This window comes from Orbicella franksi, chromosome 3 (genome assembly GCF_964199315.1).
Source record: "Orbicella franksi chromosome 3, jaOrbFran1.1, whole genome shotgun sequence".
NCBI lineage: Eukaryota > Metazoa > Cnidaria > Anthozoa > Scleractinia > Merulinidae > Orbicella > Orbicella franksi.
The window spans coordinates 6650338-6670214 of NC_138147.1; the positions used below are offsets into that span (position 1 = coordinate 6650338).

General features: G+C 40.4%; 2 protein-coding genes across 3 annotated transcripts; one reads left to right on the top strand and one right to left on the bottom strand.

Moving 5' to 3' along the window:
• Positions 1-736: 736 nt before the first annotated feature.
• LOC145480952 (neuronal acetylcholine receptor subunit alpha-3-like) lies at positions 737-9686 on the top strand. 2 transcript variants are annotated; one of them, XM_081459302.1, is made up of 9 exons: positions 737-914; positions 2753-2913; positions 3520-3647; positions 4396-4440; positions 4772-4881; positions 5094-5238; positions 5628-5883; positions 7081-7253; positions 7953-9686. In XM_081459302.1, the coding sequence occupies exons 2-9, from the start codon at positions 2835-2837 to the stop codon at positions 8643-8645; spliced, it is 1629 nt and encodes a 542-aa protein (XP_081315428.1). In that variant the 5' UTR covers positions 737-914; positions 2753-2834; the 3' UTR covers positions 8646-9686. The 2 variants fall into 2 exon arrangements, with proteins under 2 accessions (XP_081315428.1, XP_081315427.1); XM_081459301.1 differs by having other exon boundaries at positions 737-2913.
• Positions 9687-9724: 38 nt separating this feature from the next.
• Positions 9725-19785, bottom strand: LOC145480939 (neuronal acetylcholine receptor subunit alpha-7-like). The gene is made up of 8 exons (XM_081459282.1): positions 19037-19785; positions 15812-15969; positions 15311-15355; positions 15028-15137; positions 14222-14366; positions 13127-13382; positions 11859-12031; positions 9725-11340 (listed from the first exon to the last, which is right to left on the bottom strand). Exons 1-8 carry the CDS (start codon positions 19116-19118, stop codon positions 10651-10653), a joined length of 1659 nt encoding a protein of 552 aa, XP_081315408.1. The 5' UTR covers positions 19119-19785; the 3' UTR covers positions 9725-10650.
• Between the last annotated feature and the right edge of the window lie 92 nt (positions 19786-19877).

Consider the following 19877-nt stretch of genomic DNA (forward strand, 5'->3'; position numbering starts at 1 on the left):
CACCACTTATTGAACATGATGAACACGTGCTATAATTTAGTTTGCTGCCGAAATCACGACATGTATCAACTGTAAAAAGGAATCCACATCGAATCTTAACTAGTGAACCCCAAAATCAGAGAAATTTATTTTAATTTAGTTTGTTTTGTTCTTTTGTTTCAAACGTGATCATTTCTTTTCGAAGTTAAACAACAACAGAGCGTGATAGCACAACCAGATGATAATGTTAAACAAACAATTTAACACATAAACGCCCGCTTTCACTAGCTCCCCAACCGCGGTTTTGAAAAGAAGTGTCCTGCAACGACAAGGAATCAAGGAGAGACAATATGCGATGGAATTAGCGGGATGACTTCTTTATAACAACATTGTCCGCGTGAAATTAAACATCAACATCACAGACAATGACGTTCAACCACTTGTAGAATCACGGTCGCTCTTTCATCATGGTTCTTCTCTGTTCTTGAAAAGAAAGTAAAAACGCGGGTTTTACGAAAACAGAGACACATTTTTCAATTCATAGGAAAGATTTATAATGCTTGGTCTATTTTAATGAGTCTCGAAACAACCATGCAACGGCTCCGAAGGAACATGAATTTCACGAAAATGGCGTATCATGTCCGGTGTTAATTATAAATCAATTTCCTCACAGTTGGAATTTAAACTGTAACCAACCTTTTAACCTCAAACGTCTCAGAGGACCTCCAAGTTAAGTTGTGTCGGATAAGTACTGGACTTCATTCAGTTCAAGCGGACGAAGTATTGAAAGCTAAAACAAAACGCTTGACGGAATTAAGAAAAGGGATTAGCCGAGCCTCAAAGCCGTGCAGGCTATGATAGATGCTCACATTGATTAAAGTACAGTGTCACGAATTGGAAGTCAACAAAAACATTGGTGACCGCAAACCTAGCTGGTATGTACCTGTTTTCGTGTTTGATAGTACAAGTCATTTTAGCAAAGACAATTTTCAGGTGCCTTTCGCTTTTCGCGTTCTTTGAAAATGAAGCTATTTTAGTTATGGCTTACCATTCATGAAGCATTCGAAAACGTCAAAACTTCAATTGGCCTTGAACAACTGATGAGGGTGCATTAACTTACGCCATTGCACAAAGATAAAGTTTGTTCACCTTTATCTCAAGGCTAATTGTTTGGCTGCTTGGAGAGAACCTTCCTAGAATGATCCACATTAATGATCAATTTAAGCCTGGATCGGAGAGGCTACGTGGTTCGGTTTAAAAATGCGCTATAAAAGATAGACAGGACTGTACAGGAGGTCAACTTCACTAGAACATCACGATTACACACTAAAGAGTTAAACATACAAAAAGGCCTCATACTCGAGTTTGTTTAATGTTCTCTGGAGTACTGAATACTCGGAGGTTCTTGTTGTAGGCCTTTCCCTCTTGTTGTAGTTCAACCCGAGAAAGAAACGAACCACTCTATAATTCTGCTTCCTGCAGGAATCATTGTGTCATTCTGTGCCTAGCTTAAACAGACTTGTGCTTCAGTGAAGCCAAAACTCTTTATTCGCTGGACATGAAAATAAAAGAAAAGTATATTTATCTTATGACCAAATTGAATTGGAATTTGTGGGTTTATGGGTGGTGTATATCGGAGTTTAAAGACTCGTGGCATCAGTCGTGTTATTTGGAGAATTTAGGATTCAAACTTTGTATCGATCACGAACTTCCTGTGTTATCACTCTGTTTATACAGTCATAAGAAAGTGTTTAATCAAAGTAATCTAGCTCAGTAGAGAAATCCTATTAACAGAATTATTCCTTGAAGACTGACAAGAGCATCTGTATAATGTAGCAGAGATGACTGCAGTGTTACGGTTATTACACAGCAGCGAGGTCAGATCTTACTTGGGTTAAGACTGTCTTATCATTCCTGGCGGGATTAGCAACACTTTTATTTTTAGATAATTAAGGCAGTTATCACGGCAACAGCTTCACCCTGTTACAACGACAGCATAATGTAACAATCATGCAACATGTACCGTGTTTAAAACCATGTCCCATGTTGAAACCAACCCAGCATTTCCTCTGATGTCAGAAAGTCAGGTCGAGAAAAGGTTTCTTGTTCTGTAAAAGCTTCATTGATATAGTCTAGTGAAGTGTAGTCATTTTTCTAATGGAGAATGTGGCCTCCCAAAGATATGATCTGTATTGTCGCCTTTCCGTCTTGCTCAGCGCATGTGTGACGTTCTTGGGCAGATCGTCAAGTGTTTTGACTCCAAATACATGTACTATATCTTAGCTTGTCCTCGTAACACTGTATCAGAACAGTAAGGTTCCATCTACAACTTTGCAACCTGAAGGATCCAGAAGAGCTGACCTAAGAAACAGTTTTACAGGCTTAGAAACTGCATTTTAACAGAGGTGCAATAGTCGATAATAGTGGAGCAATATAACATAACATTTTCCTTCTTCTGTTATAGCCCGGATTTTTATAGTTAACGCAGCGGGGAAATCGAAAGGTCCAGAGAAATTCGAACTAGCCTGTGAAACCTATGAAAACAAGGAGGCTTTTTTTATGCAAGGTATCATTTCTTTGCAGAGTGGCCGGAAAAATAAGGGAGACTTGCTTGCATCATAATCGACTCAGGATTAGATGAACGTTTTTGGTTGCGCTCAATCTGAAGGTTAAAGATATCCTATCCAAAAAAAAGTTCAATTCCCTTGGAGGCTCTGTACCAAAACTGAGAACTTAGCGCTTGAGAAGTAAAATGTGTTCTAATTCTCTCTAGGTTTCTAATTCTGTCCAGAAATCGTGGAATTATCGACCGAACTCGTAGGGAAGCGCTGGTCTGAGTTTGCGTGGTTGGCCTGATGTTTGAGATGCGACCCTTCTGTCTTGTGTTGGTTGTGTGTTGCTGGGTGATGCCACACGTCGATGGTACCATTCAAGGTAACATGGATACTCGTTCAATTGACTTTGGTTCGCGTTTGATCCCGGCTATATATGTCCCATGCAATATATCTTCCTTACCTTGGCAATTTCTCAGGGAACTAGTAAATCTATTACAGTATAGGTCGAGATTTTATGTGGCATAAAGGGACCGAGTGCTAGTCGACTGGATTCTATTTCATTTAGTCTATCTATAGACCCTACTCATAAATGGCTGCCAATTCAAAATTCATTTGTATGCATTAGTCCAGCTAATCTTGTTTGAGAGGAAAAATTCTTTTAAATTATCAACTCAAAAACGAGATTAGTTGGGCTAATTTTAATACTTTCAAAAGAATTTTTAATTGGCAGCCATTTATGCATAGGGGCTATGGCATGTCCACATCCACGTATTTTGTTCCCAAAGAGAGACGGTCTATCCATGGAAGCAATATGGTTGACAACACTAGTTTCGTTTAAATCCCACCCCCTCCCCCCCACCTTGCCAGAACTACAACAAAAGGAATTCAGGAACGCAGGGTTCATCACTTTAAATATTTATTTTGGACTACTAATAAATTCCATAGATATATAATATCTGCTCAAATATGTCCTTTAATTCTGCAGATGGCGATTACGACGAGAAATTGACCGAGCACTTGTTTAGGCACAGCAAGTCCCGCCGACCAGTCCTTTCTATTAAAGACAACGTGACTGTAGTGTTTGGCGTCACGTTGAACCAGATCATAGATGTGGTATGTCAGATTTAATAGGGCATCATGATATTTGTCAGACACAGCAGCGGAACTGAACGGTTTACAAAGGTGATCCTTCTGGTCAAAGACAATTAACTTGTCTTCCCGGTTAAGAAGCAAGTTTCCTCATTTGTCCGGGCGAGAAATGTTTCTTTTACAGCTTAAGTTTCCCTTGCGAGTTTATTCCATGATAGTCATACTACTCCTGCAGGAGGAAAATGTTAAGAACCTGAGGAAGACTTTTAGCAACGGCGACTTCATATTCTTTTAGCAGTTTATCAACCTCGTTCCCAGGGTCTTTTCCCAAGCAAGGGAAAAGGCGGGAACGAGGTTGGCAATTTACAGCAAAACTCCTCAAAAATGAAATGTAATTAAATGAAAGTATCACACTTGAACCTAGTAAAACGACCTCGCTCACCAAGGACTCTATGTAGCTCCGTGGTTAGAGCGCCCAGCCGGGTATCTGGGAGGTCATGGGTTCGAATCCTGTCGGGGACTCAGACTTTTCCTTAATTTGTCCCAAGCTTGTGGCAACATTTCACCTTTATCATTCGTTCACTGAGCTGCAAATTTACCATCTTTCATTGTTTATCCGGGTTTTTATGTCATTGTAATAACAAGTCTCAGGTTCGACGTCATCATCACTGGGAAATTGTACTGACCATCAGAGCTGCTAATTCTACCACAGAATTAATGCTGAGTTACAAAAAGTACTCTGATTTTCTTATACAAGTGTTTTTCTCTACAGGTTGAGAGAAACCAAATTCTAAAATTAAGTCTTTTCATCAGACAGGTGAGTTCTTAACTCATCATAAGTACCTAAAGCTAAAATTAAGAGTGTTCCTAACCGGTTGTACTGTTGCTCTGGTAACCTAACCGCGGTTGTATAGCTTTAGGAAGAGTGCTGGATACTGTTGCCAGCCACCTTAGCCTTGCTAATTTCAGCTTCGATATTCTCCTAAAAAAGAGATTCTAATACTCACCATGAGCGTATTGAGCTGAGGTGTTTTAAAACGGAAGAATTCGTAAACTATGTCATGTTATAAATTTGTTTTCCAGTTGATGGATATTTCAAGGTTGTATTCATTTCCTGATGAGAAGCTGACTCAACATTATTTATCCAGGTTTGGGTGAATCCATTACTACGCTGGAACGTGAGTGATTATGGTGGCATCACAGAAATAAACATCGATGCAGACAAGTTATGGAAACCTGATATATACCTATACAACAAGTAAGATATTCCACAACCAATGCTCTCTGTTACTTGCCTAATTATTTGCCTGACGTCTGGCGATAAAATCATGTTAATGATATGGCATACGTAGCGATATTGTACCAAACTGGCGGAGTCTAGGGTGAATACTTATGATTATGGACTTCTTCTGAATCCTTCATGTTGACACAAAATAAAGTATGTTTCTTTTTCTTGTTTATTGTTATAAGCGCCGATGAAGACAAAGATGGCGCCCAGGACAGAATGAAAACCAAGATCAAAGTGAATCACAATGGGACTAACACGTGGTTGGCACCAACAATACTTCAGAGCTCCTGTAAGATTAACGTGCGGTACTTCCCCTTTGATGAGCAGGTAGGTTTAAATGGATTGCACATCATGATCACTAACACGAGGAGAGAGGCGGGTCGGCTTTACAACACGTGCAAGCCGCGGAAATGAGTGAATCCTGGTGATTTACAGGTTTGAATATGAAAAACTGCGTTGAAAATACCCCTTCCAGATCTTTATTTTTGTTCAGTTTGGATGACCTGATAGCTGACTTCAGGTCTATATAACTACCCCGTAGAGGTCTTTAAGGAGCTCGATTATTACTTTCTTTCTCTCTACCCTCTCTATGTACCTCCGTAAGCTAATAATACCCTGAGGATACCTGTCCTCTCAATCATTCGATTTAAACGTACGTTTTACAGTTATGTCTTGCCGAATCATCCTGAAAGAGCATTTAAATTTCGTTTCAATAGGCTTGCTCCCTTAAGTTTGGTTCGTGGACGTATGACGCGTGGCGTGTTGATATCGTTGCTGAAAGTCCAACTGCAGACACCAAAACGACACAAGTGAACGGCGAATGGGATCTACTGTCCTTCCCATGCAAAAGAAATGTAGACAAGTATGAATGTTGTCCTGAGCCATACTCCGACGTCACGTGTACATTAAAGATACGACGAAGGACAACGTACTTCTTTGTCAATTTGATTGTACCTTGCTTTCTTATCACACGTAAGTCAGTCAACAATCTCAGCGAAGGTGTTGGCGTACTCGTAGAAACGCTACCGTATATGTACTAGTTATGCAACGTTTTCAAGTGGTAGACCATAGAATATCTCATGACTCACTTGTATTTTCTCGATATATACCTAGAAAACACAAGTGACAAGTGAGTTATTCCATGGTATAGCACGAAAGAGCGTTGTATAACTATTTTATACCATGACATAGAAAATACAGTGACCAACGCAATCAATGCCACATACCCGTGGCGCATGATGGGAAGGTTAGATATAATACCGACGAATATTTACAACGGCTTTCCTGTATTCTGATTGGCTGTACTTTCAATTGCCTGTTATAAAAGGCTATACACAGAGTTACAGAAAAAAAAAAAACACTTTGATCTGGAACAGCTACCATTTTTCTAATTGTTTGGAGGATATAAAAGTATTAGCCTAAAGAAACCAACAAATGAACATTTTGAAAGCATTGCTTTTCTTGTTGCTGACACATTTTTGGTCTGCTCCCTTTTCCCAGTAGAATTGCCTGAACTTCTGCTGCTTCCCTCCAAATTTACACACACTAAAAGAATAACACTTGGGCATAATAGTCCCAGGACTTTATCTAAACCTTCCGAGGGGCTGGGGAGGGGGATCCTGAGCAGATGGGTGTGGTTCCAGGGCCATATTTACAACTTAGGTGAGGGAATTCAGAAAATTAAACAAGATTCAACCTCCCAGCAAGTGCAACCCACACATTTAGTGAGGGATCGGCATGGGAACAGATATCTCCAGGAGTTGGTATTTTGAATGCTAGGGTCTGGCTAGGTTAGATCATGTTTACCACTACGTGCACTGACAAATTACTAAAAGTTTGAAAACGGGATGGGAAAAGTAATTTTAAATGGTGAAGAGAAGGTACTTGGTTAGTTTTGCTTAGCATTATAGAGATTTAATTTTCACGCTAGAGAAAGTGAAAATTGAGAAACCTCTCCTTCATGTGCCAACCTTCTAAAATTGAAAAATATTGCTTGTTCATCGCCATTTCAGACCAGTTGATCAAGAGAACTGAATTGAATTGAAGATAATTAGCATGCCACACCACCGTATCTCTATTTTGCCGAGTTTTCTTTACAATAATGGAGTGACCATCATTAATTCCGTGAAGTTTTATTCCTGAAATCTAATGTGCTCCGTTATTTTTCAGTTTTGTCCCTGCTCTCGTTCTTCCTACCGTCAGAGGCTGGGGAGAGAATAACTCTTGTAATAACTAATATGCTAGCCCTGACAGTGTTCATGCTGATTGTGGCAGACATCTTGCCGCAAACATCTGAAGTAGTACCGCTGATTAGTGTTTACTTTACCAGTATTTTGATAGAGGTAAGCAGATACACTACGTGTTAGTACTCGTGATAGGTGTAGAAGAGCAGTGGCCTAATGGTCATGCAGCGTGCTGAACTCCGGATCAAGCTATCCGGGTTCGAGCTATGACCGGGAACGTTGTGTTGTGTTCTCAGGCAGTAAACTTTACTCTCATATTACCTGTCTCCATCCTGGTTTATAAGCGGGCACCGGTAAATTTTATGCTGGGAGTAACCCGACGATGGGCCTTCATAGGTTAACAGTAATGATACAAAATGTGATGCAACTGATTTGCTACAGGGGCTCACAGGATTTTTGTAACCAGAGGGATTATCAAGGGAATTCGTCGGTTCGTAGCTGAAGTGTGGAGGCTGTTCGTGTCACGAATGATGGATTTAACTTCCGATCGACGGAAAGGATGGCTGTAGATTCATCAGTCTCATGTCAGTTGACCTTTCAAAAAATTATCGTGGAAATCCCCACGGAAGTTTCTGTAAACTTTGGCAGTACTAGGTACTAGGTATTGGCCAGATATGATTAGGGTCAATCTTGAGTTAAAGTGAATACTTGTGATAGCAATGCTAAATAAGTTGCACGGATTGACTATTTTTCCTAATGATCTGAGTGATTCATTAATACTAGTGTCCGTACCGATTGCCAGGAACTTTGCTACCATCTTCCAAAACTCTGAATTAACTACTCTTATTTTTTCCACAGGTCGGCTTGTCATTAATTGCCACTGTTGTAGTCTTAAAGTGCTACTTCACTAACCCGGCTTTCTCAGAAGTTCCTTTCTGGATCCGTTGCGTGGTTATTCAAGGATTAGGCAAGCTGTTGAAGATTGAGGTGAAAAGAAAACGGCACCAAACTCGGAAAAAAGAAAATTCAGCAGATGAACAGAAGAAAAAAGCTCGTCCTCGTTCCATGACGGATTCACTGGACCCAAAATTCAACTTTTATCATGAAAACTTCTCAAGCCGGAGAAACACAGAAGCAAACATTAATTTAGCTGAAAGTAGTAATATACCAAAATGCGGTGCTTGTCATGACCTGACCGTGGATATGCTTCACTTAGGGCATGGACTCAACTCCAGGAATCTCAGTAGAGTTCCTTCCCGGACGTCGCTGAGGAGAGAGTCCTGGTGCGAGAATCCCATTTACGAAAAAGACCTAAACGTCAACGCGCAGTCTCAGAACTCGCTCATCAGTGCACTGCTACACCAACAGGAGCATTTAGTGAGCTATGTGAGGAAACTGGTGAGAGCTGTGGAAGAACAGGACGAGCATGACGCTAAAAGGGAGGAGTGGGTGCTAGTTGCGGAGATTCTGGACAATTTCTTCCTGTATTTATTCGTGATTGTGATGATTGGTTCCACAGTTATGATATTTAGCGCTGGAACATCATGGTAAACATAACAAACGATGGACTATGACGAGACTCAGAGGAGAGACGGTTCAGTATCGCAAATTAAGACTCCCAGCCATAACGACGACACGCGCAAGACTACAAGGGAGATGACAGTTATTGAATTCTCTAATACATATTCGTTGTAAAACGCTTAATTGGATGCCTCCGTCTTAACGTCTGGGTTGAAAGTGGAGGCTTTCGAAACTTTGAGACGTTCACAGCTGTCTTGATTGGAATGGGCCATTCCTCCCATGAGACGTACGCGCAGGGAATCATGGTAGTTCAGTGTATGCATCATGCCCACGACATCTTCGGGACTTGGCACGCGACATAGCATACAACTACCACGATTCCCTAAGCGCTTGTCTCATAAAGGGAATGGGGTATTCAGGCTTGCGTTTTTCATGCAAGTGTTTCTCTTTTTCGCTTCTCTTTTTTCGCTTTTGTACCAGTTAGTTTCGAGTGAAATACTTGTCGGTTTGTGGTTTTTGGACATAACAAGTTCGGAGTATGTGAGATGAATAGGTGACTTTAGCATCCGTCGATCGACGTTTTTAAAGCGAGTGATCAAGAGAAGATAAAGACGTGTGAACATTGATAACCATATGAATACGAGCCAGTTAAATTAAAAATCCACACTAGGAGAAACAATTGACAATTCTTCCTCAAACTCATTAATAATTCATCAAGTTTAAAGGAAGGAAATCCTGACCGTAACGGTGTTTGAATAACTGATCTTAATCACCATATATATTTACGATTTTATTGCTCCGTTTTCTCCTCAGTGTTAATTTCGATTGGGAAGATATATCAAACACTCGAGACAGTGTTTGACCACATTTCCACACACTTTGAAGTTCGTCAAAATACTTAGCTATCGCGTCTTCTCGGTGTTTCGTGGTTGATATTGTATGCATGTTACCTGAAAACTGGACAAGTCTTAAGCCGAGTGTTTCAACTAGTACAAGTAGAGTCAATCTTTAATTGCTTGAGATTTCATTCAACTTTGATCTGTAGTACATATGCCTGCCTGCCCTCAGCAAACCCACTCACCCACCCCCCCCACCCCCCATCCCCCTCTCAGCCAATCGAAATATAACGACGTTTTTTTTTTTTTTTATCAGTCATACAACAAATTTTGTTACTCTCCATACGATTAAATGTGGAGGCACGGTGGCCTCATGATTAGTGCGTTTGACTCCGGTTCGAGCCCTGGCCAGGGACATTGTGTTGTGTTCTTGGGCAAGACACTTTTCTCTCACAGTGCCTCTCTCCACCCAGGTGTATAAATAAGTACCGGCGAATTTAATGCTGGGGGTAACCCTGCGATGGACTAGCATGCCATCCAGGATGGAGTAGCAATATTCCTAGTCGCTTCATGCTACAAAAACCGGGATAAACTCCAAACCTGACGGGCCACTTGCCTCGTATGCAGACTTTACCTTTTACCTTGCCATACGATTAATACTACGGTACTTAAAATAATAAAACAATTCAACTCGAAGACTATTCATAAACGTTTTTTTTAAAATATTGCAATGGAGGCATTGCAATATTTCATGTATATTGGAATTGTCAAATTATATTCAGAAATTATGTTTTGTCAGTGAATAAATTTATTAAAGACGTTATGTCCTGCTAGCGGCTAAAACTATTCGTTGCATCTGTAAAACATTTTAAGGTGAAAGGTAGTCCAATTTCTGTGACTCATGAAGTACAAACTATTTGCACCGACCAAAGTCCTATACAACGAATACTTCCTCTAGCGACAAACATGTCTTTATACGGTAAGCACTGATGGATTTGAATAGGTGACAAGTGGCGACTGCCTGTAGATACTTTGAGTCAATTAAGTCAAAATTAGTTATGAACCTAAACATCCTTTCTCAAAAACCGTCAAATGTTTCCAATGAAAAGTTGGCTCTACCTCTACTAGTGTTACACGAAATACAAACTACTTTCCTGGCCACTAAGCATGGTGCTATTAACTATTGCTATCAATCTAAGTCACACATCTTTATCGTTATAATTTGGAGCTTGTAGAAAAATGACTAGGGAGGATACAATTAGAGTTACCATAAACAACCAAAAGAAGCAAGCATCGATGACAGAGGCGACCATTTTCCACTCCTCCCTCTTAATCTCATTTTCTTCATTTTCTCTCGCGACATGCACCAGCCTTCGCACGTTCCTCAACAAATTGTCTTGCTTTAAAAGCATTTCCTTCATGGATGCCTCAAAGGACAGTGGGACATTAGGCGGAGGAGCTTCTCTGATAGGCTGTTCTTCGTTAATGGAATTCTGACTGTTTGCGCGTGTGTTAAATAACTGCGGAAGACCAAGAGTTGACATATCTTCTGATCCACAACTGAAGCGTCTCTCAGATATACTGTTCATAGCACGGTTTCGTCCCATGGAAATAACGCTACTTTTTTTACATCTATCCTGGTTAACGTTCAAGATTGATTGTGGGAGGATAGAATTACGCCGCTCGTGCTCAATCTCCTCCCGGGCTTCAGCTTTCTCCTTGAAGTGTTTGTTAATGACTTTGACAAGACCTGGCGGAACTTTGACACGCACAAGTTTTGCCAGCCAGTTCAAGACAATGGTTCTCACCCACACAGGTATCTCCGACACTGAAGGATTGTTGTAATAGCATTTAAGGACCAGGCACGTTGCAACCAAAGCAAGTCCCACCTAAACATAATATAAGTAACGATTAACTTCTTTACGAGAAGACAAATATTTAAATTGGCTCAGAGTTTTCCAATTTATTTGACTTTTTTAAAAGAGACTATTTTGCGTTGAACCCTACTTGAAGTTGATTGCAAATTCGTTCTGCGCCTGTGGTTGGTTCGTGACCTAAACGTCCCGGCTCGTGCAGACAAAGTTTACCATGTGTAGCTACAAACAAGACTTTCTGAAGGCTATATTGTGGCAAAGATTGTCGTTTGCTAAAGTAAGTTGTTTTCACAAATCATAATCACGGGAATTCAATAGGCCATATTCGTATTCTCGGCACTGCTTGCAATGGAGGTTCATGCGGGGAAATGTCATTAAAGAGATCAAAATGTAGTTTGCATTTGAAAAGACTCCCCGCAGTTAGTCCCAGCTACTTGCAGCTAGTTCCAATCCAATACCGAGAATACGGATATGGTTTATTGAACAAGATGTACTGCATGTACATGCACAGATGTGAAGTCTCGTTCCCTCACCTCAAACATGATACCTGTGTAGTAAATGCTTATAAGCGGAACAACTTCAGAAGTGGCAGGCATGATCTCCGCCACGATCAACATAAACACAGTCATGGCCAGGAGGCTGGTGATCACCAGTGTGATGCGTTCACCCGAGTCAGGGGGGAGGAAGAACGACAGCAGCGTCAGAGCTAAACACAGGGAAGGAAAACAGTTCAATCACTCATATATTTGGATTTGAGCATGTTACAGCATTTTAGCGGCGAGATCTGGTTCATGGATCTTTTAGACAAAATCATCTTATCCGACTGCTTTACTTAGATTCACGAAATCGTTACCTACAATTTTAGCGATGTATTCTTTGTCATAAATTATATCAAACACCCAGGCAATGGGTTTCATTACGACGGATTATCCCACAACTCGAAATTGCCTGATACAGTGTATGTGATCAATCTCTCTACCAAATGTTCCTTTTGGTATGGAACTACTCCTTTTGGTTCCTTACCAAATAGACAGTGACCTCGTATGTTTAAATCGGGTTTTAAAAAGAGTAACCATAAACTGCAAGGGACCGCATACGATAAACGCTGCCAACGTAGGATCTACAAGAGATCTGATCAGCCAAAAAAAATGTATGAAGACAAGCAATAGACTGCAAGGCTGGTACTACGTTTTTCACGTAGTACCAGCCTTGCAGTCTATTGCTTGTCTTCATACATTTTTTTTGGCTGATCAGATCTCTTGTAGATCCTACGTTGGCAGCGTTTATCGTATGCGGTCCCTTGCAGTTTATGGTTTCTCATTTATGTATTTTCGGGCCGTAGGTCTTTTTAGATCCGATACGCTGCGTTTTCTAAGCGTGGTACTGGCCATGCAGTTGAATGTTTAAGTGTTTAGGCTGGCCTTGTCCAGCCACATTTATTCTTTTGCTTTCCGAGACACCAATCTTGACACTTTGTCTCCTTGCGCCCCGAAACATGTGATGTGGCAACGCGTGTTTCGGGGCGCAAGTGAGTTCAAAGTACGGAACTTGATATAGTGCACGGGTCATTTTGCAATTTATGTGCGTTGGCTGTTGGGCTGGCGTTACATATCTTCGCTATACAGTGCTGACGAGCCCCAAGAAGGGCGAAACAGCTGTCCACTGTTGCGATCCTACTTTATCGGTTCTTGTCCTGTTGGTGTCTCGAAACGTTTTTCACGTAGTGCCAGCCTTGCAGTCTATTGCTTGTCTTTAAAAAGAGTGGCCATGCTTCAAAAACAAAGCGTTATAAGTTACTTACATGTTATCAGCACGCATGGAATTATAAGGTTGACGTAATAATACTTGGTACGCCTCCTTATATGGACTGTGTACGTCACATCCGGGTAAGGCTCGGGACAGCATACGTAAATGATCTCATTTCTTTGCGCAGGGATACCAATCAAATCCCACTCTCCATTGGTGACGTACTTCTTAGTGTCACCTTCCTGTGCTTCCAATACAACGTCCAATCGGTAACCATCATATGTCCACGAACCGAACTTCATCGAACAGAACTAAATGAGAAGGTAAGAATTAAAAAACAGAAAAAATAGAAAGGGAGCAGTCCTACACACAGCTTAAAGGGTCTACGTCACGGTTTGTTCATCTTGAAAAGTTTAGCCTAAAATTTTCAAGTTTGCCCTTTAATTATAATCCGTGTTAATCTTCTCCATCTTTGTTCCTCTACGGTTTATCATGATCTCTTTGGTGTTTTTCTGACCTACTAGACCACTATTTCCAGGTTTCATTCAATTTAAGGCAATTTTATGCGTGGTCGAAATAACTCAAAATACTGTGACAGAGCTCCTTTAAAAGGAACTTCAGATTGAAGAGTAGGTAATTTAAGCTCATATCAGTCTCGTTCCCAGAATCCTCCCTACTTCCTGCCTTCATCGGAATCGAGATCATGCTGAATATCTCTATTATTGTTCAATCCTAAGCCATTCCGATTATATTCGACATCATATTACGAATAAAAACACACTATTATCGAAATCAGTTATTTAAAGCCTATCAGATTGCGGCCACCCCTAGCGGTTGCTGAAATTATTGCAAATGTAATCGACACGTTGATCGTTTTTGCCTGACTGTAACTGATAACTTGGATATTGCACATGTGACTTGCATGTGTGAAAGGTCAATGGGGACATTATTAATAACATTCCATAACTGAGCATTTTGAAAAGTATGCTCAAGTTATGTGGTTGACGAAATATGGTGACCGTTTTCAATACCAAATTTTCACAACTGATTCTCCTTGATTGCTGGCGCTGACTGACGCAACTGCTAGTTGCAACCTTGTTTAAAATGCAAGCTTACTTACCCAGAGAAAGTTTGTTATTAAAGCGCTCACCTGTTCATCAAAAGGGAAAAAGTCAACATTTATCTTGCAAGAGAAAGTGTAGAGAACTGGGCCGAGCCACATGTTCCGTCCGTTGGAACTGAGTACTATTTTGGTTTTGAATCGATCCAGTGCGCCATCCTGGGTCGCGTCAGCACTTGAATCAGGAGAAAAGAAAAGAAAGGTATGAAGAAACTATTAAAGATCTTGAGAGTTAGTGATTCATTGTATATACGACCTACAGCCAATGAAAACTGTAACTTACTGAACCAGGAAATCGATTTTCTCACACTGATAACAGTACAACAACAACAAACACGACTTTTTGATTAACTGTCAAAAGAAAACTCGCGGCAAACCAGCTAATAAATACCTCCGTTCATGTAGAGAAAAACCGTACATTTATTGAATGTATATCTACTGGGGAGGCTGTGAGAATTCTCAAAATCCAATGAAAACTGTAACTAACTGAACCAGGAAATCGATTTCCTCACGCTGATGACAGTACAACAACAACAAACACTCCGTTTTGATTAACTGTGAAAAGAAAACTCGCGGCAACCCAGCTAATAAAAACCTCAGTTCTAGAGAAAACCCGTAAATTTACAGAATGTACATGCATATCTACTAGGGAGGCTGCGAGAATTCTCGAAAGTTAAGCACACACGAGACGCAGTCGAGGGTTTGCTTAACTTTCGAGGATTCTCCCAACCTCCCTCGTGTTTAGATGAGGCTATGTATAAACATGCAAAAATACCCCATTGCTTAATTAAATACCTGCTGCCAGGGAATAACAGGCCGTCCGATGGTGAACTTACTTGTTATATAGAAAGATATCTGGTATCCACACTTTACTTGGTCTGATATTTATTTGACTAATTCCTCCATATTCCGATTGGTTCCAAGTCAAGAATGGATTGAACCAGGTCTGCAAGTCAAACACAGTTGTACATGATAATCACACATGTGTAGTCTGTGTAATTGATAATGTCCGAGAAACAGCTAGGATCCTAAAGGCCGTAGCGCTGGACTAGTTGTATTGCAAGGTAGGCTTCACGCAGTGTAACAATCTTGTTGAAACAGGTCACGGAAAGATATTACCTGACGAATCCAAAGACTGACTTGCATCAACTGATTTTTTTCGTCCTGTAAAACACGAGAATAAATCTTAATCAGAGGGCGCAATACTACGATTATAATTTTACTATAATCAACAATGAAATAATATGGTCATAAAATTGTATTAAAGTCGATATCCGTCCCAGTCCTTGAGATCGTGTGGAGGAGTGTTGGTACTTATGCGAGGTTTCTATTGACGCAGGATTATCCCGCGTGATTTAAACTTTAATCTCAACCGCCGCCCCGCCCCCTCCCTCGATCTCTTCAATATTATCTCAGTTTTGCCTAACAGTTTATCCGTTTCCTTAATGCTTTGGCTAGTGAGAGACACTGTGACTATGAGATTCGTGGCATTAATTCATCCCAGCATGTAACAAGGCGTTAAATAGTTCGTTGACTCGAGGTCAGTGAGCCTAAGTCTGATGACGTTGTCGAGCGTTAGACAATTTAATGACGATTTAATGACAGTAATGTGATTCTCACCACATTGATAAGTTGATGTAAAGAGATTCCAAGCTTTACAGTAACTTTATCGCTCATGTTCACAACAGGCCTCAGCTCAGGATCGTAGTCAGTGCGGAATAGGTCACGTCTCAACCTAGCGGCCTGGCTTTGCGACTGATTCCTCTTGCCATCGATTTCTGCAACACGTAATTGAACTGAGAAGTTTAGACAGGAAAATCTGTGGGATAATTTCTCGGAAGTGTACAGTATGGGGCCCAGTTCTCGGCCACAGAAAACGTAAACTTATAAAACGCAAACTTCTTACCTTGAAATAGCCTTAAGGACTTAAAATTTCACGCACAATTAGCTTCAGCATTCAGTTTACATATGTTCAGCTATCGACTGCTCAACGCTGTTTTCTCCCGAGTAATAACGAAAATGGAGGCTTCGTTCGTGGGCCCAGTTATCGGCCAGCGAGCCCAGTTCTCGGCCACAAAAGAGTGCGCGCGATTCCTCAAAATAAACATCGCTTTATTACCATTTTTTGCTGTTAAATCACCTATAAGGCTTATGTTTTGATATTTCGATCACAAATTATCCTTAAAGAGCTTTGTTTCATGTTAGAAAAGGAAGTTTATTGCACACCTAGTTTTTCTCTTAAGTGCAGTCAAGCGAGGCTAAAAAAGAGTCGGGTATTTAAAACGGGGCACAGCTCATAGTTTTCAGCATGCCACCCCATTATAGCTTTATTTTTACAACTGACTTGACACGAATACTCCACACAAAACTATGAGCGCTTTTAGTGTTGAAGGCGAGCAAGGTGGCCGAGAATAGGCAAATACGCAAAAGTACTAAGGAAATATTGAGGAGTGAATTCAGGTCAAAGAATTAAACAGGCCAGGAAAAGTTTATATTTAACAGATAGCTTTATCACTTTACGTCCTTTATGCCACGAATTGGCTCATTTGGGCTTTCTAGACGGACGAAATATAAACTTGAATTAAACCATGTAATTCGAGTAGCCGTAAACAAACACGTTTTCGGGGAAACCAATTTCACCTACCTTCGCGTCACCTCGACGTGCTCACAGGAAAACTCGGCAGGACGAAACAAAACTCGGCAGAACGGAAGACAAGGAATCAAGCTACCTTTGGAAACAATTGCTTTTTATTCAGATTCATTTGTGGCGCGAAAAGTAAGCGCTGAACAAAAAGTGGCCGAGAACTGGGCCCGGCCGAGAACTAGGCCTCACACTGTACTGATATGAAGATGTATCAAGTATAAATTGCTGTACCAAATGAGACCGAAAAACTGAGTTCAACTCAATTGCTGCGTTGACGACTTGTTTTAAAATAGAAATACTGACCAATGTTTACGTTTAGCGGGCTGACTGAACTCTTAGCCACGCCGTAAATCAGTAAATGTATTCTTTTCCTTGATTGTCCCTACGAGAAGCGAAAACGTAACGCAAGAAGTATTTTGCGCGGTTAGTTTCTCTCAGGTCTCGCGTATTTCGCGCGCATTTCGCGCGCAATTCGCACGACTACCAAGGGCAAGTTAACGGATTTAAGCAATACTAAAAGAATCATAACAGAACTTTACCATTCATTATTTACTCACTTTTCACAGTAAAATAACTTTTGGTATATATTTTACGGATAAATACGCTGCACTTTAGTGAAAGATTAAACATAACACATTTCATATTCAATTCTAAGATTGCAACAGTTTATCTAGGGATTCCTCTTGGCAAATACTAAAATAATATTTATTTGGCTTATCAGACCTTTGAGGAAAAGCAAAAAGAGGAAATAATAAATAAACTTTTTTTCCGTAAAATAAACTTTCTCTCACGCTTTATCAGGTTTTGCTCTCTAAATGAACTTCAGATTAAAAGGAGAATAAATAGTACGGTTCATCGGCTCTTTTCAATACAAACGCGACCATGTTGTTCTCAGATCGCCAGTCCTTACAACTCGGTTGGACGTTACGTGCAAACCAACTTCGCGTTTTGGAGGTTTGGTTGTTCTAAAAGTTGTATCGTTTTTCAAAGATTGAACCTGATTAGGGTAGTGATTGACAGAGAAACGCAACAGAAGATATTTTAAATCCATGAAGTAGTCACTCTCTCCCACTCTCGTTTCACTCGACTAGAAGTATATGAACGACTTGTTAACTGATCTAAAATTGGGAAGCTCGCCATTTTCTTACTTACCCTTGAACCAAACCAGCCCCTAAACGAGCCTGGCTTACATTACAAGTATACACTTTACTTTTTATAAATAAATCAGTGTTTGTCAGAATAATTTCTAGCAGAACTGACTCAGTCACAGTCAATTCAACTTTCAATCGCAGCCAAAGAGCTACTGTACATGTCGCCGACTTTTCTCGCCTGTCAAGGCCCTCTGGCGTCTAAGAAAGTTCTGACTCTGGAAAGTTTTGATTAAAATGCGGTATTCCGTTGCCCTTGGTGCCTTATTAGGCCAAACGGATAAATGAAAGTGACTACAAATTACTAGAGAAGCAATTAACTGAAAAAGCGATTAATTAGCACTTTGCAATAGTATGATATGATGCATGTTTAAAACCTTTTCTACTCAAAATGTTACTAACTTACCTGCATTGGATAAATATATATATATAACTGACCGCAAGTTAGCATCTAAATTTAATTTCCTTTTTTGAACATTGCCGCATTGTCATGCATTACAAGAGTCAAGACAAAGACAAAGCAAAGGAATTTGATCTATCAAGTTTATCTGTTTGGACAAACCAGTCTGAAAAGCCGACCAAGGTTATCACAGTATTATCGGCAAACCAGACTTCATACGAGGAATATTTATAGCACAGTTATAACTTGTATTTTGATACTTAAGGTCGGAAAAGTTAAGAATTGGTTTGGCAATGATTCAATGTTGAGAAACCACTCAGTGAAATAAAACAGTTTCTGTCTGTGAGGTGACCTTTCCTTTGCCAAGAAACAACGTTCCTTCACGTTTAGAAAATGGGAACGGCTATGAAGATTGCCAAGAATAAGTCAGGTTCCCCCGGAAGTTTGCATCATTTGTATAAGAGCAACGACAACACTTCACTGATCGACGATTAAATCGATCACAATCAAGAAACCTTGCAACGGCGCTTTTTCGTGATGTGTTGAAAATGCTAGTGCGTAATCACTGAGATTTTACACTGTGTACATGTACAATACAACGTGCATGCAAGCTGACGTTAACCGACTCCTGGATGACAGTGAACCTCTCTTACCTGTATTAGAAGATGTCACGGTTGTCAAATACAGAAAGCTCAAAAACGTGCCCTTCAAGATTTCGTGTTTGAGCGTTTTCATCCTCGAGGCGGGCGGAATATGTGCTTCAGACTTCAGTAACTCTAGAGCTCAGGCGCTGTTGCTCTCACGATATCTATGCAAGCAAGCCTCGAAATATGAAATATGTACAAGAGTTCGGTTTCAAGTTGATGTCAGCCCATATCTTGCCGACGCGTCAGTGTACTATCAAGGGTCAACAAACTACTCGTAATTTTTCGAAAACTTGCACTGAATTAAGGTCAAAGTTGTTGTTATGTAGTTATCGATGGGCTAAAAAAATAAATAGCGCATCAAATGAAAATATGCTGGATCTGAGATTGGAGGTATGGACGAGTGGGTAAATCCTTCCCAGGCGCTAATTTTTCGTACCGCTGAGATTAGGAATCCTGGTAATCACTGATTACAAATTTCTCACCACACGGCTTTGTTTTGGATTCATCACAAGTTAAGAATAGGTAATCCTATGAATCCGAGTGCAATAATTATTATCAATGATTTATACCACAAGTGATATTTCAGTGAAAATTCCCCTAAACTTGCGCGAGCCTTAAGGTTTCTGGAAGTGGAAAGAATTCTCAAATAAATCCTTGATTGCTTGCTAATTCAATGAGACTATAAGCGCGCATTAATTTGTATTGCAACGCAAATTAAAAATTGGCTTTCTCTCTGCCAGTCACAATGAAGTCATTTTCTCAGTCATATACAGTAAGGGACGTATCTCGTTTAGTGAAACTTTAGTAAGAATGGGATTAGTGTGCTGGTATAATAGCTCTCGTCGTC

Coding starts and splice junctions, on each gene's coding strand:
- LOC145480952 (XM_081459301.1), top strand. CDS start 2,835: ATGTTTGAGATGCGACCCTTCTGTCTTGTGTTGGTTGTGTGTTGCTGG. Junction 4,441..4,771: donor TAAGTCTTTTCATCAGACAG/GTGAGTTCTTAA, acceptor TTATTTATCCAG/GTTTGGGTGAATCCATTACT. Junction 7,254..7,952: donor TTACCAGTATTTTGATAGAG/GTAAGCAGATAC, acceptor TTTTTTCCACAG/GTCGGCTTGTCATTAATTGC.
- LOC145480939 (XM_081459282.1), bottom strand. CDS start 19,118: ATGAAAACGCTCAAACACGAAATCTTGAAGGGCACGTTTTTGAGCTTT. Junction 14,367..15,027: donor GATATCTTTCTATATAACAA/GTAAGTTCACCA, acceptor TCCTGATTCAAG/TGCTGACGCGACCCAGGATG. Junction 12,032..13,126: donor TCCATGCGTGCTGATAACAT/GTAAGTAACTTA, acceptor CCCTGTGTTTAG/CTCTGACGCTGCTGTCGTTC.